The sequence below is a fragment of the Mchenga conophoros genome, linkage group LG23, assembly GCF_057382185.1.
Source record: "Mchenga conophoros isolate Kocher_MC1m ecotype Shallow Benthic linkage group LG23, M_conophoros_male_GT1.1, whole genome shotgun sequence".
NCBI lineage: Eukaryota > Metazoa > Chordata > Actinopteri > Cichliformes > Cichlidae > Mchenga > Mchenga conophoros.
This window is the reverse complement of record NC_140547.1, coordinates 15,803-37,029: the sequence shown is the minus strand read 5'-3', so window position 1 is coordinate 37,029 and position 21,227 is coordinate 15,803. Positions and strand designations below refer to the sequence as shown.

The window sequence follows — 21,227 nt, the reverse complement described above, 5'->3', positions numbered from 1 at the left end:
GCTTCTCATCAGGGCCAGCTCGTCCATCTCATTCCTGAGTGAGCGTACATTGGAAAGGAAGATCCCAGGAAGAGCAGTTCGCAGCACTCCTCAGACGCACGAGTGCGCCGGCTCGCTTTCCTCGCTTTCGGCGTCTCACTTTCCTGATCAGAGTCTGCAGTAAATCTGCCGCAGATGCGACAAATATTGGAAGTAAATCCACAGGTGTTGTAGTCCTGTAGTTAAGAAGCTCTTCTCTAGTGTAAGAATATCCAGAGGAGTGCCCAGACACAGAAGTTATGCACAAAAACAAAACAGAAGTAACGCACTGAAGCACCGGGGCATCCATACGCGGCGGCGCCATCTTGGAACAAGGGACTTGTCTTTGAAAGGTAGAGTGTTAATTACTAAAGCTGAAGGGATATCCCGATGAACATATGCTGCTCTCTCCTTACATCTGGATAAGAAAAGTAGTAAAGATATTGACCGTATGCTCTTTAATTTTATATGGAAAAACCGTACGCACTATATTAGAAAAACTGTTGTGATGAATAAGTACGAATCAGGTGGGCTTAACGTCTTAGACTTTTCTACTTTAAATAACACTTTCAAAATTAATTGGGCCAAACATTTTCTTAAAACCCTACCTCTATCTGGAACTTTATACCATACCACATTTTCTCTCGTTTTGGTGGCTTTACTTTTATTTGAAATTGTAATTACAATGTTGAGAAAGTCCCTGTAAAGCTTTCATCCTTCCATAAGCAGGTCCTCTTAGCGTGGACCCTCATTTATAAACACAACTTCTCACCTCACAAATACCTTATCTGGAACAACAGAGATATTTTATAGAAAAATAAATCACTTTTCCTGGAAACTTGGCTCCAAAATGGGATCCTATTGGTGGCTCAGCTGGTTAGTAAAGAGGGACAACTACTTACTTACAACGACTTTATTGCACTATATAATTTTCCAATCAGTGTTCCAGATATCAAGCGGAAGACAGTCTGGATGGTCCCCCATAAATATTTGATTGTAAATAAGGTGAAAGAAGTCTCTTTTAAAATTCGACATACATGTTATCCAGCCAGTCACTACATGGTCAAATTCAAAAGGGACATAAATACTAATTGTACTTTCTGTGGGGATCATCCAGAAACGGTGACACATCTTTTTTGGTACTGTTCTTTTACACAGAGATTCTGGAAGGAATTTAGCAGCTTTGTTATTGTCCATATTTTAAGGGAGTTTTCTTTACGATGGGAAAATGTTTTATTCTGTTTCTTTAAGTTCCCCAAGAAGTATGAGAAATGTTTTTTATGATAAATTTCTTAATACTTTTAGCTAAATTTTTTATCCATAAATGTAAGTTTACTAACAAAACACCATATTTCTGTCATTATTTTAAGGATGTGCACATGCACATACAATCAATATCAGACTGCACCAACAAAAAGGCTCTCACAACAATATATGTATGTGAATTTTTGCGTGTATTCTTATAATTGTTACCTTTTTCTTTCACCCTTGGCTTTTTGTGTTCATGTTCTGTTGTATACTTCATCTGTTCGTATGTTGTATACTCATTGTTTGTTTGCATTTGGCCAGCGCAGTGACAAAGCCACTGTCTGCGAGACTCACTGTGATGCATCTCTGTAGAATGTGCGCGGTACACGGCATGTGATTGAATGGCATGATGCGAGCCGCGGCGATCATATTGCGCGCACTGTCCGTGCCTACTGTTGTCACCTTCTCCTCAATTCTCCACCTGCGAGCAACAGTCTGGAACTGCTCTGCACAAGCCTCCGCAAAGTGCCGCTCTTCCGTTTTCATTATAGTCAGCGCAAAGGATGTCAGACCCCAGGCTTCAGTGATTAAATGCGCAGTAACTCCCAGGTAATTGTCATTACTCAATGATGTCCAGTGGTCTCCTGTCAGAGCCACGCATTCTGTGTGAACTAAAGCCTCTTCTTTTTTCTTTTTCTCCGTTTCATACAGTTCGTGGATTCGAATTGTTATTGTGCTTCTCGCTGGGGGCTTGTAGGACGCGTCCTGAGATGCAACCTTTAAAACATCCGCAAAGCCCTTGTCCTCCACAATGCTTAGCGGTCTGCAGTCCTTTGCTATCCATTTGGCTATATTGTCGGTCAGTTTGTCCAAAGAAGACTTACCGAGTGGCCTGCGTTCACTAAGAGTGGTCTGACGCAGGCCGGGTGAAGCTGCTGCCCCGACAAACGCGTGTTTGGCATTAAGGTGGTATTTTAAGGTCGAATTTGAACGGTGAAATTGAAACTCTTTACTACAGTGAGTGCAAATTACAACGCGTTTGTTTATTGTCCCATCTATGTTCTTCTTGTATTTAAATTCCCCATCCAGAAGGCCATCCGCTTCCTGCTTCTCCATTTTCAGTGGCGCGGTAAACAAATCAAGTGGAATTATGGGAGCGACTTATCTGCGTGTTGCGCTAAATAGTTAAATATTCTAACGTAATTAATTCCAAAATTTAATTATCGCAATTAACGCGTTAATTTCGACAGCTATAAATATAATATAATATAATATAATATAATATAATATAATATAATATATCATGTTGCTATTTAATGTTTTTTGTTCGTGTTGCAGCTGCTCTGTGAGCCAAGCTTTCGTTGTCTAAATTCAATGGCAATATATCTCTGCACCACACGATGGCGATAGATTCTCACAGACAGTCTGTGCTCTGCTTCCGCCACCAGTCATCTTTAAATCTTTTTTTTAATTCAATGAAACCTTTATTTAACTGTCCATCTCGCGGCATTACTTAAAAAAAATCATATTTAAATACAAAGAAGATTAAATACATGAACGACAGTAAATTGATAAAATAAGAGCAAATAAATATATTTACAAATGATAGCAACATCAATGGAATAAAAGCATGAACAGCAGCAGAAGGAGAAAGAGGCCTGTATCTACATTATTACTCTGGCAGCTCTCAGTCTCCATACAGACAGGACACGTTGCAGCGTAATTGCAGACAGGTGCGTGGGCCTGAGCTCCGCCCAGGCAGAATGACGAGTGGAAGAAAGCAGCAACACAATAAACATATGTAGCCTTGCGGAGCCGGCCGGGCAGACACCGAGACAGAGTGCAAAGATTTTATACGTGACAACACACACAAAAAAACACACACAACAAAAATCAGAATGTGTTTGTGATTTGGATTTTTATTTAAAGGTGAAACCTTTTTTCTTTTCTTGTTTTGCCAGATTAGACATTTTGATTCATTTCATTTAGTTTTTTTGTTTTACTTTGATGCTATAATAGATGTTTTTAAAATGTAGTCATATTTAATACTATATTGCATCATGGCAAAAAAACAGTCTCCTCAAGCTGCTTTATACTGTAAGGTGAAAACACTACAGAAAAAGCCAGAAAACCCCAACAATCCAAAGATCCCCTTTGAGCAAGCACTGGGCGACAGTGGGGAGGAAAAACTCCCTTTAGGAAGAAACCTCCAGCAGAACCAGGCTCAAGAAGGGGCGGCCATCTGCTGCGACCGGTTGGGGGTGATGGAAAGAGAATAGAGGGAGACAAGATGAAGTATACTTCTAATGGCCTATTCCAATTGGTGGTAATACATCATAAGAATTGAGGAAAGGTGGTGTTGATGGAGACTCTGGGGAAGGCCTTCGTCTGCCAGGGTGTTTTGGAGCCACTTGAATAAATTTAGTTTGCACTGGAGGTGGACGAGGTTTAATCTGTGGAAAGATCTGAGACGGAGTCGGAGTCTCCCCATAACATCTCCCCATCACGCCTCTATGGACCAACGGTGCGAGCTTTTGTCCTTTCTGTTTTTCTAATTTAAGCTGGAGTTGAACGTCTTTCACTCTAGATTTTAGATGACCTATCTCTTTTTCTTCATTGCCAGCTTTTCTGATCATCTGGTTCACTGGTCCAATGAGCTCCTGTTTTTGTTTGAATAAAGCGTATTCGGAAGACTTTACCATATCATTGTACTGCTTTTTAAATGATTCCAGCTCCCGTGTTTTATCTAGTAAAGCTGCATCTAGATCCTTGCATCTGATACGTAGACAGTTCAGCTGTTTTTCAAGAAACTCCTTCGTTGTTCCAACAAAGGGGATGCCTTCCACACCGTCTACGTATTTCTTTTTCAAGTTGTGGAATATATCCCTAAATTCCACCTTTTCTTTTTCTCTGAAGTGACCTGCATGTGGAAATGCCTTTTCAAAGGACAAAACGCACTGGTACAATTCCTCTTGGAAGTGGCGCTTTTTCTTTTCCAGGCAATTCGTTTTTTGTGTGAATATTTCTGTTTGCTTTTTTGTGGCGCGCAGTTGCTCTTCCAGTGAGATCTTTTCAGCCAGTGCCTGATTGTGTGCCGTTTTTACTTTATACCTGTCCACTGCTGTCTTTCTGTGGTTTTCCTGCTCTGTGCTTAGGGCCTTTTTTAGGTCTTCATTTTTCTTTTTCAAAGAATCAACTTCATCTTCGACCATAGCCTTCATTTTCTTTTCAAAGGCCAGAGCCCTAATATTTCTCTGACATTTCCGTTTGATCTCCATATTCTGGGCCTTTTGGTTGTCTATTACTTTGCCCATTTGATCTTTCTCGTCTGTTAATTCTTTCACGGTTTTATCCATCAATTCATTTTCGTCCTGTAACTTTGTATTACGTGTCAGAAGACCCTCAATCCAACACTGCGAGGATTGATGTTGTTCCTCGCGTTCTTTAACCGCATTGACGGTCATCTCTTCCAAGCAGTTACAGGCCAATATCAAAACTTCCATTGGTGTCAAAGATTTTGGAAAAAATAGCTGCAGAACAACTTATAAACTTTTTGGAAAAGAACAATGTTCTGGACATTTTCCAGTCTGGTTTCCGCAAATTGCACTCCACTGAAACCGCTTTGCTTAAAGTGTCTAGTGACATTCTGATGGCAGCAGACTCTGGAGAGTACACTGTTCTGGTTATGTTGGATCTCAGCTCTGCTTTTGATACTGTTGATCACAGCATCATGATAAATAGGCTGAAGGACTTGTTTGGGATTACTGGCGTTGTTTTAAAATGGTTTATGTCGTATCTATCTGAGAGATCCTTTACTGTCTGTATAAATCATGTGCTGTCGGAAACATCAGTTCTGTCTTCTGGGGTACCTCAAGGATCTGTTTTAGGTCCTATTCTCTTTTTGCTGTATATCCTCCCTCTAGGCCACATTATCAGACGTTACAATAATATTTCTTATCATCTCTATGCTGATGACATTCAGTTGTACTGTTCTTTCAAAGCTTCTGAGTTGTATAAATTGTCTTGTTTAAAAAATTGTCTGTCAGAAATCAAACAATGGTTAAATGACAATTTCCTTCAGTTAAATGCAGATAAAACAGAAACTTTGATTATTGCACCTGATCACATGCTCTCAGAAATTAGGCAGCATATCAGTTTTTTAGACCCTTCATTTCAGTCGAGTCTCAGAAACTTAGGTGTTATATTTGACAGTTCGATGTCTCTTGAGAAACACTCTAAACAACTTGTCCGGAACTGTTTTTATCATCTAAGAAACATTTCTAAACTCAGGCTACTGGTGTCAAAGGCAGAACTTGAGATGATTATTCATGCTTTTATCTCTTCTCGTTTGGATTATTGTAACGGTCTTTTTACGTGTCTTAACAAATCAGCTCTGGATCGCCTTCAGTCTGTTCAGAATGCACCGGCAAGACTTTTAACTGGTACAAACAAGAGGTCACACATTACTCCAGTTTTGGCTTCTCTTCATTGGTTGCCTGTAAATTTTAGGGTTCATTTTAAAATTTTAGTTGTAACTTTTAGAGCTCTGCATGGTGAAGCTCCCCAGTATATCTCTGACCTGTTGAAACCTCATGCTTCATCCCGAGCACTTAGGTCTTCAGGTCAGAGGCTACTGGTGGTCCCACGTACTAGATTTAAAACACGTGGGGATCGGGCTTTTCAGGCACTGGCACCTAGGCTGTGGAACTCTCTGCCGTTGTCTTTACGCTGTCTAGACTCTACTGACTCCTTTAAAAAGCAGCTGAAGACATTTTTATACAAACGGGCTTTTAACTAATTTAATTAATTTTAACTTGTATGTCTGATCTTACTGTAAAGCACTTTGTGATTTTTATCTGTGAAATGTGCTATATAAATAAATTTTACTTACTTACTTACTTACTTACACACCTCTACTATTTTTTACTGTTCTCTCAAGCTTTTCTATTTTGGAATCATACATTTCCATGACCTCTTCTAACTTTCTGTCTGCAGCATTGGCTTTGTCTTCGAGTTTTTTTTAGTATTTTCCTCGTAAAATTGCTGCATCTTATTTTTTTCCTCTTTGTGGCGTTTCAATAATAATTCAACAACTTGGCTGTTGTGAAATTCCTGACGTACCACCTTTTCTTTTGCTGTTTCCAGCAGTCCTTGCAGGACTTCGACTTCGTCCTCATCATCTGTGATTAGGTATTGAAACAGCTGTTTACTCCCCAGATGTTTGTGTCCTCAAAGAAATTCCATTTAGATTTATGTGAATGTATTGTGCAGGTACTTTCTCTGCTTCGCCCTCATTGCTTGCTTTATCTGAGGACATAATCTGCCTTCTTTCAGCTTGGGGTAGGCCTCAGTTTATGTTTTAAATTAAAAAGCTTGAAGACAAAGTGAACTCTGGACAGGCGTGTGGCCTACCTGAAGCCCAGGTGGGCTTGTTGATAATCACATTTTCACACTCATCTCGGGGCACATCCGTGGTGTTCTGGTGCCAGCCTGTCCCCTCTGTTTTTGTGGGGGTCTTCCCCACATACGAAAATGGCCGCTTCTGCCTGGAGGGAGTTTTTTATTTTTGCTTTGCAGCTGCACAGGATCTGTATAGAAGTTTTAAACACTTCTATTTTAGGCAAATTTATAATATTTTAGACGACAGCACTGTTACGAGTTCAAAAATTGGGGATGGAGACAAGAGGAAAAACCACAATAACAACACTGGTCCGGCCGGGTTAAGTCAAACGATGATTTTAATGATCACACGCGTGGGAGATGGACACTGTATGCAGACAGCCTCAGATCTCAAAATGGTGGAGCATTGATAAAACTCTTATAGCCTCTGGTGCCCCCACCTTATCATAAAAGCCTAAACATTCACATGCTTTCTCTCACACGGCGCCTAAGCTACGACCTTGGCTCCCTGTTTATCTGCTCCTGCTGAGATGGGGCAGAAAACTCCAGCATGTTCCGTTCTCTTCTAATCAGACAAATAAGGCGATGACTTTTCTGCAAACAGTATTTCTTATAACTCAGCAGTATAATGCATCATGAAACAATATCATCCATTCACAATAAATCAGCAGTGTAATGCAAATCAGTTTAACAAATGCAATAGTTATCACCCTCTCCTAATTCAGGAGAATAATGCAAACTAAAACTACATAATAATTCACAATCTTTAATTAGGGGTCTAACATGGCATAAAATAATATTATAAATCTCACAGCACATAAAACACTGTTTGCTTGGATGTGTGTGTTTGTGTGTAAAAAGTGAGATGTTCAGAGGTCTTGCTTCATGGTATCGAACAGCCCACACAAAACAGGTTCTGTATGATTTAATTTAAGTGCTGATGTAAACCACAATGTTCAGCAAACATCTATCAGGTCATTGGACTGTATTTTTTTAAAGCTTAAGTATGCGCACATGGGATATATTAAAAACTGACAAGCCGTTTGAACACATGATGTGAAATCACTTAATCAACCTGCTGGATTTTCCAAAAGTTAAAATATTTATACTACTTTGGCACATTGCTCTTAACTTATTAAGGTGGCTATTAGTGAGGGTCATGATAATCAATTCAATTGAGCAGAAGTGACATTCTTACTTCGATTCGTCCAAATTCATGTGAGTTCCAGTCTGTTCAGCCTGTTTCTGTGTAGCACCAAGCAGTAGACCTAAACCTGGATGTGCTTCTGGGTTCTGCCTCTAATGAAAACGGATGAGTGTAAAATGCAACCATTGTTTGTAGTTTGCTGCCACCTACTGAGTGAAAAAAGAACTGAAGTTGTAAAAAGTCACTATTCCTAATGATAGGCTTCGTTTTGTTTCAGTTTCAGTTCACTATACAGCTCATCAAACTGTTTTCCCTTTACGTTTTGATATACATTGTGAAGTTTGGGTTGTCATGTCTACGTCTCATTATGTTTCCTGTTTTATTGTGAAGAGGTCTGGTGTTTCTGTGTTCATCGTGTTCAGTTTTACTCTTCCCCTGTGGCGTTGTTATGTTTATGTTGATCTACTGTGCCTTTCTGTTCCATGTTTCAGATCCCTATGTTCTGTCTCCCCCAGTCTGTTAAGTCCACATGTCTTGAGTTCCGTCAGTGTGTTTCCTGTTTTACTTTCACAGTCTGTTCTATGTTAATGTTTCTAGTTTTGCTTCCCTTGCCTCGTCCTGCTTAATTACTCTCAGCTGTGCTCTCCTCCTGTGGCTCATTCCCCCTCGTTATCCCTCAGTGTATTTAAGCCCCATGTTTCTCTTTGTCAGTGTTGCGTCCTCCATCATAGCTGTGTGATTTTTCCCTGTGGCTCCTTGTGCTTTAGTTTTTCCCAGTTTAGGTTATTTTGTATTGTTTTTCGTGTCCCACTCCACGCCAGCAATAAAGCTGTGTTTTTTGAGTTTAACTTTTGACTCTGTGAGTTTGCGTTTGGGTCCTTCTCCTGCCTGCCACACAGCCGAACTGTGACACTAAGTAAAGAGAAGGAAGAACACAGAAAGACAGCAGTGGACAGGCATAAAGTAAAAACGGCACACAATCAGGCACTGGCTGAAAAGATCTCACTGGAAGAGCAACTGCGCGCCACAAAAAAGCAAACAGAAATATTCACACAAAAAACGAATTGCCTGGAAAAGAAAAAGCGCCACTTCCAAGAGGAATTGTACCAGTGCGTTTTGTCCTTTGAAAAGGCATTTCCACATGCAGGTCACTTCAGACAAAAAGAAAAGGTGGAATTTAGGGATATATTCCACAACTTGAAAAAGAAATACGTAGACGGTGTCATGGTCCTGAGTCTGAGGACTCAGTGTTTTGTGTTTCCTTATGCTTTTGTTCATTCCGAGTGTGTATTCTGTTGTTATTTTGCCATTTGTTAGGTTTCTGTTCTTTGCCTGCCTGCTCCCACTTCTCTGTGTTCCCTCTGTCTGTCCATGGTGTTTTTGTGTCTGCTCATGAGTCTGCCTGTCAAGTTCAGTGTCCTGTCTGGTTCTCTGTCTGTTAATTTCCTGTTTTATTCTGAAGGTTCATGTCTGATGTGAGTGTGTTCAGTTTACATTTCCCCTGTCCCGTCAGCTCTGATTTCTCCCAGCTGTGTTGCCCTCCTGTCTCTTATCCCCTGATTACTGGTGTGTGTATTTAAGCCCTGTGTGTTCTCCTGCCTGTTGCCGGTTCGTCTGTATTACTCCATGTAAGTCCGCGCTTTTCTGCATTCATCTGTGTCTCTCTGCGTCTCTGTATCCTCCGTCAGTCTGCGTCTCTCTGCCTTTCTCCCCGTGTCCTGTGGATTTCTAGTTGCTCTTTAGTTTTCCCAGTTTAGGTTTCCGTTAGTTTGTCTCATTATTCGTTTTCTGTTCCTGCCACTGACACCTTGTAAATAAACTCCACTAATCTTTTCATACACTGCTTGCTCTTGGGTCCTTTTTCCAACTCCACACGGCTCGCCTCGGCAGCCGTGACAGACGGTGTGGAAGGCATCCCCTTTGTTGGAACGACCGAGTTTCTTGAAAAACAGCTGAACTGTCTACGTACCAGATGCAAGGATCTAGATGCAGCTTTACTAGATAAAACACGGGAGCTGGAATCATTTAAAAAGCAGTACAATGATATGGTAAAGTCTTCCGAATACGCTTTATTCAAACAAAAACAGGAGCTCATTGGACCAGTGAACCAGATGATCAGAAAGGCTGGCAATGAAGAAAAAGAGATGGGTCATCTAAAATCTAGAGTGAAAGACGTTCAACTCCAGCTTAAATTAGAAAAACAGAAAGGACAAAAGCTCGCACCGTTGGTCCATAGAGGCGTGATGGGGAGATGTTATGGGGAGACTCCAACTCCGTCTCAGATCTTTCCACAGATTAAACCTCGTCCACCTCCAGTGCAAACTAAATTTATTCAAGTGGCTCCAAAACACCCTGGCAGACGAAGGCCTTCCCCAGAGTCTCCATCAACACCACCTTTCCTCAATTCTTATGATGTATTACCACCAATTGGAATAGGCCATTAGAAGTATACTTCATCTTGTCTCCCTCTATTCTCTTTCCATCACCCCCAACCGGTCGCAGCAGATGGCCGCCCCTTCTTGAGCCTGGTTCTGCCGGAGGTTTCTTCCTAAAGGGAGTTTTTCCTCCCCACTGTCGCCCAGTGCTTGCTCAAAGGGGATCTTTGGATTGTTGGGGTTTTCTGGCTTTTTCTGTAGTGTTTTCACCTTACAGTATAAAGCAGCTTGAGGAGACTGTTGTTTTGCCATGATGCAATATAGTATTAAATATTACTAAATTTTAAAAACATCTATTATAGCATCAAAGTAAAACAAAAAAACTAAAGTATACTTCAATGAAATTAATCAAAATGTCTAATCTGGCAAAAAAAAGAAAAGAAAAAAGGTTTCACCTTTAAATAAAAATCCAAATCACAAAAATTCTGATTTTTGTTGTGTGTGGGGGTTTTTGTGTGTGTTGTCAAGTATAAAAGTTTTGCACTCTGTCACGGTCTCGATGTCTGCCCGGCCGGCTCCGCAAGGTTACATATGTTTATTGTGTTGCTGCTTTCTTCCACTCGTCATTCTGCCTGGGCGGAGCTCAGGCCCACGCACCTGTCTGCAATTACGCTGCAACGTGTCCTGTCTGTATGGAGCCTGAGAGCTGCCAGAGTAATAATGTAGATACAGGCCTCTTTCTCCTTCTGCTGGTGTTCATGGTTTTATTCCATTGATGTTGCTATCATTTGTAAATATATTTATTTGGTGTTATTTTATCAATTTTCTACTACTGTCGTTCATGTATTTATTTTTTTTTTTGTATTTAAATATGATTTTTTTAAAGTAATGCTGCGAGTTAAATAAAGGTTTCATTGAATAAAAAAAAGATTTAAAGATGACTGGTGGCGGAAGCAGAGCACAGACTGTGAGAATCTATCGCCATCGTGTGGTGCAGAGATATATTTCCATTGAATTTAGACTACGAAAGCTTGGCTCACAGAGCAGCTGCAACACGAACAAAAAACATTAAATAGCAACATATTATATTATATTATATTATATTATAGTGCAAACAGTGCAGGCTTCAGCTCTGGGGAAGAAGCTGTTCCTCAGTTTGGGTGGATTCTGTCACTCACAGCGTTGTTAGCCCTCTTGTGCGCGCAGACTGCAACCCCCCCCCTCCCCTGCCCCCCCACTGTGCGTTGCCCTGATATCTGCAGTGTGAGGTTGGATCGCTCATTTTCATCCTCACACTGATGCCACTTATTTCGGTCTTTGTTTGACATAAAAGGGCATATTTGTCACTTTATTGCAACTATATTTGCACTCTTGAGCTCCTTCATTCACTGACTGATTATAAAGTTATTACTTGCGTTATGTATTCATCCTTTTGAACATAATTAATGAAGCCACATGTAATCACTAAAATTTGTATTTTGGGTACAATAAGAGAGTTTCAGATGGAATGCTGTTTTGTTTAAATTTCACCAACTTGCTGATGCCCACGGTTGTGAGTGCAGCTTCTTACTGTACATGGGTGGATGGTTGTAAATCACATCACAGATGCCAAAAACCTCTCAAACCAAGCCCTCTTGCCGGTGATGCTGTGCGCAACCTCGTGACAACCACATGACTGATACTAACTCCTGAGCTGACTGTATGCTAACATGCGCCACAAATAAGGGTCATATTTGGATTTAAAACAATCACCGAGAAGCTTCCACTGAATGCTACTTTCCCCTGCATGACACTGAAATCATTAACACATACTAACCCTCCATACCCTGTAGGAAACTCACTTGCTTGGAATAACATTTCAACAGGGAAAGAGTTGAGAGCAAATGTCCTTCTCTTGAACCTTCTGTCAGTCAGACAAGTGTAGCTTGGGCTTTTCTTTGCACAGGACAGGATTAACAATGGCGACATAAACGAGCTAAGGAAGCATAGAAACTGCAGAAAGGGCGTATGGCTCCTGTGTCAGTGAATCCAAACTACCTCTATGTTTGAACAAATCCAGTTACACAGCTCAAGAAAATATTACTCTAACGGAAGAAAAAGGCAGTATGTGTCTCAGTAGTACTAAAAAGCTATTATATCAAAACGTAAAGGGAAAACAGTTTGATGAGCTGTATAGTGAACTGAAACTGAAACAAAACGAAGCCTATCATTAGGAATAGTGACTTTTTACAACTTCAGTTCTTTTTTCACTCAGTAGGTGGCAGCAAACTACAAACAATGGTTGCATTTTACACTCATCCGTTTTCATTAGAGGCAGAACCCAGAAGCACATCCAGGTTTAGGTCTACTGCTTGGTGCTACACAGAAACAGGCTGAACAGACTGGAACTCACATGAATTTGGACGAATCGAAGTAAGAACGTCACTTCTGCTCAATTGAATTGATTATCATGACCCTCACTAATAGCCACCTTAATAAGTTAAGAGCAATGTGCCAAAGTAGTATAAATATTTTAACTTTTGGCAAATCCAGCAGGTTGATTAAGTGATTTCACATCATGTGTTCAAACGGCTTGTCAGTTTTTAATATATCCCATGTGCGCATACTTAAGCTTTAAAAAAATACAGTCCAATGACCTGATAGATGTTTGCTGAACATTGTGGTTTACATCAGCACTTAAATTAAATCATAAAGAACCTGTTTTGTGTGGGCTGTTCGATACCATGAAGCAAGACCTCTGAACATCTCACTTTTTACACACAAACACACGCACGCAAGCAAACAGTGTTTTATGTTCTGTCGTCTAAAATATTATAAATTTGCCCAAAATAGAAGTGTTTAAAACTTCTATACAGATCCTGTGCAGCTGCAAAGCAAAAATAAAAAACTCCCTCCAGGCAGAAGCGGCCATTTTCGTATGTGGGGAAAACCCCCACAAAAACAGAGGGGACAGGCTGGCACCAGAACACCATGGATGTGCCCCGAGATGAGTGTGAAAATGTGATTATCAACAAGCCCACCTGGGCTTCAGGTAGGCCGCACGCTTGTCCAGAGTTCACTTTGTCTTCAAGCGTTTTAATTTAAAACATCAACTGAGGCCTACCCCAAGCTAAAAGAAGCTAAACCTATACACCATGGACAGAGACAGTCTGATTGAGTTTTATTTTAGGCTGGGAATGAGCTACAAACGCATTTTGAAAAGCCTGGCAATGCAAGGAACCATCATTACGGAGAGACATTTAAACCGGATATTGAGAGCCAAGTCGCTTTACAGACGTAAGTACGACCTGGACGCCGGGATAGATTTTATTGTGAACCAACTGCAAGGGCCTGGGAAGGATCACGGTTATCGGTGGATGTTTACAAAGTGCAAACAACACGGCACTGCGATCAGGAAAGAAGACGTCAGGATCCTCATCTCTTTACTGGACCCATTAGGTTCCCAGGTTCGCCAGACCACACGTCTCAGAAGGAGGCAATATTTTGCTCAGGGGCCTAACTTTGTGTGGCACATAGACTCTTATGACAAACTAAAGCCATATGGGATATGTATTAATGGATGCATCGACGGTTTCTCACGCAACATCATTTGGCTGCGGGCCGCACACACTAACAGTGACCCAAAGGTTATCGGAGGTTACTTTGTGGAAGCAGTGGAGAGTCGTGGGGGTTTCCCCAGGCTCGTACGAACTGACATGGGCACTGAGAACGTGTTGGTCAGAGACCTCCAGCGTTATTTACAGAGAAATGACGGGGATGATAGAGCAGGAGACAGAAGCTATGTCACAGGAGCAAGTACGGCAAACCAGAGAATTGAGAGCTGGTGGGCAGTGATGAGAAAAGAAGGAGTCGAGTCATGGATCAAGCTTCTAGGAGAACTGAAGGACGAAGGATTCTTCTTTGGGGATTTCATTGACAAAGCTCTGTCACAGTTCTGCTTCATGTCAATCATTCAGGTAAATGACCCATATTATGATAACCAGTGGTGGTAATTAATTACATTAAATTACGCTGTTTTAGCAGTAAGGGTAACAAAATAATCGTTTACATACCGTAGTTAAAACGACATTACCTTTACCGAACGGTAAATGCAATGTATTCCTAACGTTGTTGAAGTAGGTCAACTGCACTCTGTATGTGCGTAATGGAGGCTGAAGCATCGACCCAGCCAAAGTTTTTAAATCAGGGAACACTTTGCCAATTGAACTGATCAGAAGTCAGCACGACTTAAATGTTGTTTTTTTCTGATCGGAGGACATTATCCTTGTCTGCGCTCATTCTGCATCAGCAGTTATGCTGCAGCTACCGATCTGTCACTGCCAGTCTGTCAAAAGCAGTCAGAGGCTTCACGCATCAGTAACTCTTCAGCGCTCTATCATTGGTACATTCAGGACTCAGATGATATTGGATCCCCTCATGGGATTGAAAAATATTGATTTTGTCACCTGTATTATGCGCATAAAGTTGAAAAGCTTTGCGCATCCGGACCAAGATTAGTATTAGTATTAGTATAAAGCCCAGATCCCACAACTCAGTGGTTTGCCTGGTGTGGTTCTTTCTTTTCTTTTTTTGCAATCACTCCCTCTTCCTTTGGTTTTCATTAAACTGCATCCAAACATTGCTGCTTTTCAATTCATTTAAGGATGCACCACACTTATTGTCGACCATTTTAAAAATGCCTTGTATTACAGCTCTGACCTAATTCTTGTTTCTTCATCAGGAGGTATTGAATGACATCCGGAGTGTTTGGAATGCTCACCGTATAAGGCCCTCAAAGAATAACAACGTGCCCTGTGGGATACCTGATGTCATGTACATGGCCCCTCACCTTTGGGGTGCAGAAGACTGTCTCGTTCCACTGACAGAAGATTTGACCTTGTGTAAAAATAGCTGCACTTTTGTTAGTTCAGTCCCATGTGATGTGCAAGTGTTTGATTTGTGCACAATAATAATGGAGGAATCAAGCTTGGAATTCCCATCTACCATGTCCCAGGCCCTTGATTTATATTTTCATCTCAGGGATACAGTTCGTTCACAGTTATTTGAGGCTACTTAAATGGACACAAACATACAAATGTAGTACATTTTGTACTTCAGTACGTATTCCTACAGCTTAATGTACTTATTATTAAGTAATTATTTTTCTCCAGTGTGTACTTATCTTGTCTTTGTATCAAAATTATCAGAAAAGACTGTATAACATAATTTTCATTTTATCCATGTCAGTAAATTAACTCATCATGAAGTGTTGCTTGCTCTTGGTAGTGTTAAAATCTCCCAATTCTTTGAATCTTTGGGCTGAAGGAAGGACAATACTCGGTGTATAAATGCTCAATCAACAATCTTTTATTTCCATACAATCCAACACTTTATGAGCATAAGCCATCATGATGGGGAGACATGCATGAAGAGGGTCACAGCAAATCTCAAAATGGTGACGGGCTACTCCGCTTCTTATAGCCTCTAGTGGCCCCCACCTAGTCGTAAAAGCCTAAACATTCACATTCTTTCTCTGTTACGGCGCCTAAGTTATGACCTCGGCTCCCTGTCTTTCTGCTCTCTGTAAAGGTGGGGGTATGGAATGTGGTCTGTCTCTTCTATTATCGGCACAAGGTCCTCTGCACACAACATTCTCTTCATGATTCAGCAGTATGAAATGTCAAGAAACAGTGTAACACATTCACAGCAGATCAAGGGTACAGGGTAATCCACACCTGTCTAACAAATCCAAAAATGGTCACATTCTTTTAACCTAAAAATATAAGGGAAACTAAGCTACATACTTTGCACACAATCTAGACTAAGGGATACATATATGTTCTACAGCTGTTAACATAATTCAACTACTTTAACTACAGATATAAGATAACATATGATAACAGAATAATCTCACAGTAGCTACAAAGCGTGGAGTATTAAACTAAAATATGATACAGGTTAGAAAAAAATAAATCCTTTTGGGATTGAGTTAAACTTATCAAACTGTTAAAGCATCAAAAGTTGTTCATAATAGTTTTTGGTAGCAAAAATGTGTTCATTTCTAACAAAAACAAGAGCACCTTGGATAACAACCACATAGACTGGCAATATAGCTAATGTTGTGATCAATTAGACAAGAAGACCAAGTAGGCTAAAGTGTAGAATCATAGTTGTGTCACCAATGCTCCAAATGTTTCTTGAGCCTATATTTTTGTTATTGTGGAATAGATTAAAGCAATCCCATGTTTGATAAAGAACGGCTTCTTTTCTTAAAAATCACAGCACGTGTATGACATTATAGAATGAGTAATTAAATAACTTTCAGCGGTGTCATTAGACATGTTCATGTTTAAAGATGTATAGAATGTAACAGAGAGGACAATGTTTTGTACAAATGAGAATGGTTTACTGGTGTCTTTCAAAATACACCATACTCAAAAACAGGTTGTATTTTGCATATAATAACAGGCTAAAATAACAGTTACATTGTGAAGAGGTTATACAAACCTCTTCACAATGTAACCAATCTCTGTAATTGACAACTTTTCTTCTAAACCCATTAGGAACATAAAGGTTCACATTCTTGTTTCTATTAAGATTTCTGCAAACATCTGAAATACTTTAATATAGAACATGCTTAATCAGTTGGAATATGGTATTTGTAATGGTGTTGTACTTATGTTTGTATATACAGTAGACAGCACTCAGCAATCTTCCAGTTTGTAGAACTGTTACTGTATGCTATATTGGAAATATTTGTTACTCTTCCTGTAGTAAAAAAGTATTAGAATGTTAAAATTAGTCATTTATTTTGGCACTAGCCAAAAACACAGTAACAATGTGTGCAGCAGGAACAGATGCACTTCTATGTTTAGTGTACGGATTCCTGCCAGGTGAAGCACTGAAAATTAAAATCATTTAAATATGTATATGTATTTTCAACTGGTGTTGTTTTGTGGTCTCATTCCCCAAGCAATTTGTTGCCTTATTTTGTCCCCAATATCTAACTGCTGCTTCTGCAAAGTCAGAGTGCTAAGTGCTGTCTACTACAGGCAACTCCACTTCAAATAACCTGAACATTCCCTTTAGCTTACTATTTTAATTAGCGGGAGAAACTAAGAAAGCACTTACTGACCAGATGAAAAAAAAGGCTGCACATGAAAAAGGCACAACGGGCTACACCGTTAAGAGAACTTAACGGCCCAGTCTATTGAACATTCACATTCATTCCTTCATGTTACTGTTAACTACACCCGTGTTTCTATGAACTGTTAGGGTGGAAAACCTAAAACGTGTAGGGCAGAGTGCCTTGAGGACCATGGTTGGGTAACACTGACCTACACCACATCCATCACCCACATAGAGCTTGCGAGAATGCTGTTAAATTCACTGCGAAAGTCTGGTTAGCTGTGATAACCAAGGGGCAGCTTTAGCACACATCCACATGTGTGGGATTGTGGTCTGCGGAGGAAATCTGTAGTTTCTATGAACTCAATTAGTATGGCTTTATCGAACAGATTGGATCCTGTACAGAACCGCAGGAAAAGCTGAAGATATCAATTTCTCCAATGTACCTTTTCAGGTAACGAGAAACTGTTGACTGGGCAGCTGTCATCTCCTCTGGAAAGATTAGAAGCTCCTTCACTGTTTTTACAGTTGGTTTTTTTTCTGCAATGAAATGATGCAGTCCTTCTGGTGGGAGTAAACCAGCTACAGAACCCACAACGGGACGCCAGCACTTGATTACAAACATTGGGGCCTGAATAAGTACTTTGTGTCCTATCTGTGATATTGACCTCAGATGAAATAATGTTTGAGTCCTCAAAGGCACTGATCAAATCAGTAAGACAATGACCTCTTCTAACAGTTAGTATTACGGGACAAGATCGTGGTTCAGGGGGTGCTTGGTCAGGAATATTGGCCTCTCCTGTCAGCCCCGGTGAGAGAGACAATGTGTGATGAGGTGGATCAGACTCTTTTTCTGTAAACAGTGTTTCAGGGTTTAGTTCAACCACACTAATATCCACCCTGTTATCCCCACTAATAATAACAACTGCATCAGAATCTTCACTTTCACCTACATTTGGCAGACCATCCCATGGTAATGTGTCATTCAGTTCCAAATATCCACTTATGGAAGCTCCATCATTAATTACAAAGTTTGATGGTTCTGAATTCACGTTTTCCACCAACAGATCATCAGCGGCCTGATTAGGTTCATTGTCAGTGAGATCTACCACAGAGGGCTGGGTTATTGCATGATCGGCCTCTACGTCTTGAGGCTGCTGTTGTGTTTTCTTTCTGGTACACAGATAAAGTCGCAGAATTTTGACCTTACTTTGCTTATACAACTCATCAACTGTACTGGAAGCATCCACATGCATCTGTGAGCTCTCAATATGAGTTGAATAGTGTGAAAGACTTTTGGTTTTTTTTGAGGTGCCATTGGGGAAAAACTGATTTTCAGCCATAAGTTTGATATTTGACACTGTTTCATTTTTATCTACAGATAAATGCCTTGTTGGGGCGACCATGGCTCAGGGGGTTGGGAAGCGTATCTGGGATACCAGAAGGTCGCCGGTTCGATCCCTGGGCTCTCTGTCCTGGTCGTTGTGTCCTTGGGCAAGACACTTTACCCTACTGCCTACTGGTGTTGGCCAGAGGGGCCGATGGCGCGATATGGCAGCCTCGCTTCTGTCAGTCTGCCCCAGGGCAGCTGTGGCTACAACTGTAGCTGCCTCCACCAGTGTGTGTGAATGTGAGAGTGAATGAATAGTGGCATTGTAAAGCACTTTGGGTGCCTTGAAAAGCGCTATATAAATCCAATCCATTATTGTTCCACCACCACTTACACACGTCACCTGTTTGAACCCACCCTTCTCCTCATCAAAATCCATCCAGCCAACCTCAATTCGTCTCACTGTTCGTTTTGCATTTGTATTTTCTGCCCACTGAGACAATTTCTTTTTAGGAGGCATTCCCTCAGCTCCTGTCAGTCTTTGTCGTAGCCTTGAGAGTATAGATTCTTTCCTGGATGGTGACGTGTTGCTTGTCTGCAGAAGGCCACAGTGGAGACTCTATCGCCAACTTTGGGGATGTACTTTGCCAGGTCACTGTCTGTCATTAAGGGAATGAGAGTTTCATCAATCTGAAAAATATAAATAACAAATTAATAAAAGTGTCAATATTAAAAAAACAATGAATACATACAACTGCATATTTTAGAGTTGTTTTTTGCTATCTACTTTTGATAACAGATACTTTTGGTAATGTGGTACACATTTGTCCAACATAAGATGAACAAAAATTACTTTTTAAATTACTCTTTAAACATATCATGTCATTAATTAATGTCATTGATTAAACCAAAATATGAAATTCAATAATTTATTTTAGAATGTGCATAGTAAATTGTGGATTGCGGCTCTCCGTTCAAAAACAAACACACAGACACACGCACACAGCAACAGCTGCAGTGGCTTACATTCTCATCTTCAAGTTTCTTGATCACATCTTCTTCAACTTTACGCTCTGTTAAAAATTCTCGCAGCCGAGTATCCATAGCTGACCTCCAAACCACATGAAAATGAAATTAGTATTTTTACACTCGGTTATAAATTTTATGTAGCAGATTTTTACATGATAGCCTACCTATAAAATCACTTTATATATGGCAAATCAGAATTTGATAATGATTGTTTTATTACTTAGATATTATCTATGGTAATGAGGAATGGAGCGATTGTCTACTTGGAGTTTAAGTAGTTCAGTATTAGCAATGGCAACCTGCATCAATACAAAATCATTCTGATCACTGTATGCTTTATTAGTTCCCTTGGCAACGTGATACCTGCAGTGAGCTACTGTAACTGCAAGGCTTCATCCGGTGATGCATTGAAAGCTACGGCTCATTTAGCATGCATTACCTTGACAAGTGTGACTCACATGATGCTACTTTCAAAGGAGATGTTCAGCGAAAAAAAGAGGCAATTTTAAGATGCTTTCCGTCTAAAACTGTTATTATTGTCCAGACCAGATTAGTTGCACCAGCTAGTATGGTGATGTGGCCAGGGTAAAAGAGAGACAACTTCGTGACACAGAGAACTAAGGTTTTATGTTGAACATACCTCGTTTATTAGTAGCCTTCAGCCTTGCTCTACTTTGAAACGTCCTACAGTTAAAAATGAGTTTACGGCTACATATTAGCACAACAAAACAACGTGTAGTAGCAACATGAGGATACAACATTTGAAACGTCAGCAGATACAATTTAGAACATAGTAACAATATAGGTCTGAATAAATAACTGCCGAATTGCGGGATAACAATATGAAATAAATATAAAATATAATACACTCACCTTAAGGACATCACCAACAGCAAGGACTCCGTACTATGGCTGACGCAGGCTCTAGTGAATGTGCCCTGGGATGATATATATATATATATATATATATCATCAAGTGTTTCGTGGGCACGTTATACCTATTTCGTGGCCTTGAAATGGTATTTCGTGGCCACAATTTATTTATTTTTTGTACCATGTCATCAGAGGGGCTCCGTACAGATCAGCTGCCTTTACACAGAGAAATGTGAATGCTCTAGAGTTATGGGCAGGGATAGCTCAGTAGGTACAGTGGTGGCCCTATGATTGGAAGGTTGGGGGTTCGAATCCACTGAACGGCTCCCCCGAGGTACCCCTGAGCAAGGTGCTGTCTCTACGCACTGCTCTTTGGGTGCCCAGTGTCTTCCCACTCCTTCTCTGAGTGAATGGGTTAAATGCAGAGAGGGATTTTCCCTCGGGGATCAATACAGTATTCATTATTATTATTATCTTATTAGTATTGGGCTAGGATAAATCAAGCTAGAAGCAGTCCATGAGCTAAAATGAGTGTGACGCTCCTGCAGTAACTGATCACCTACACACAGCTTGAACTGGATTGCCAAAAGGGTTGAAATTACATACAGAGTAAAGAGAGTGGTTCTTATATACAGAACATGCCTCATTCACCCATTCATAAAAGCAACTTTTCTGTGTTTTTTATCACACTCTGATGAAT

General features: G+C 40.4%; 1 protein-coding gene across 1 annotated transcript; it reads left to right on the top strand.

Annotated features, from left to right (window-relative positions):
* The first annotated feature begins 13,266 nt into the window (after positions 1-13,266).
* Positions 13,267-17,017, top strand: LOC146546239 (uncharacterized). The gene is made up of 2 exons (XM_085265141.1): positions 13,267-14,144; positions 14,909-17,017. Exons 1-2 carry the CDS (start codon positions 13,323-13,325, stop codon positions 15,242-15,244), a joined length of 1,158 nt encoding a protein of 385 aa, XP_085121267.1. The 5' UTR covers positions 13,267-13,322; the 3' UTR covers positions 15,245-17,017.
* Positions 17,018-21,227: the final 4,210 nt, after the last annotated feature.

Excerpts from the sequence above, each read along its gene's own strand:
- LOC146546239 (XM_085265141.1), top strand. The coding sequence starts at position 13,323 with ATGGACAGAGACAGTCTGATTGAGTTTTATTTTAGGCTGGGAATGAGC. Across the intron at positions 14,145-14,908 it reads GCTTCATGTCAATCATTCAG|GAGGTATTGAATGACATCCG; the intron begins GTAAATGACCCA and ends TTTCTTCATCAG.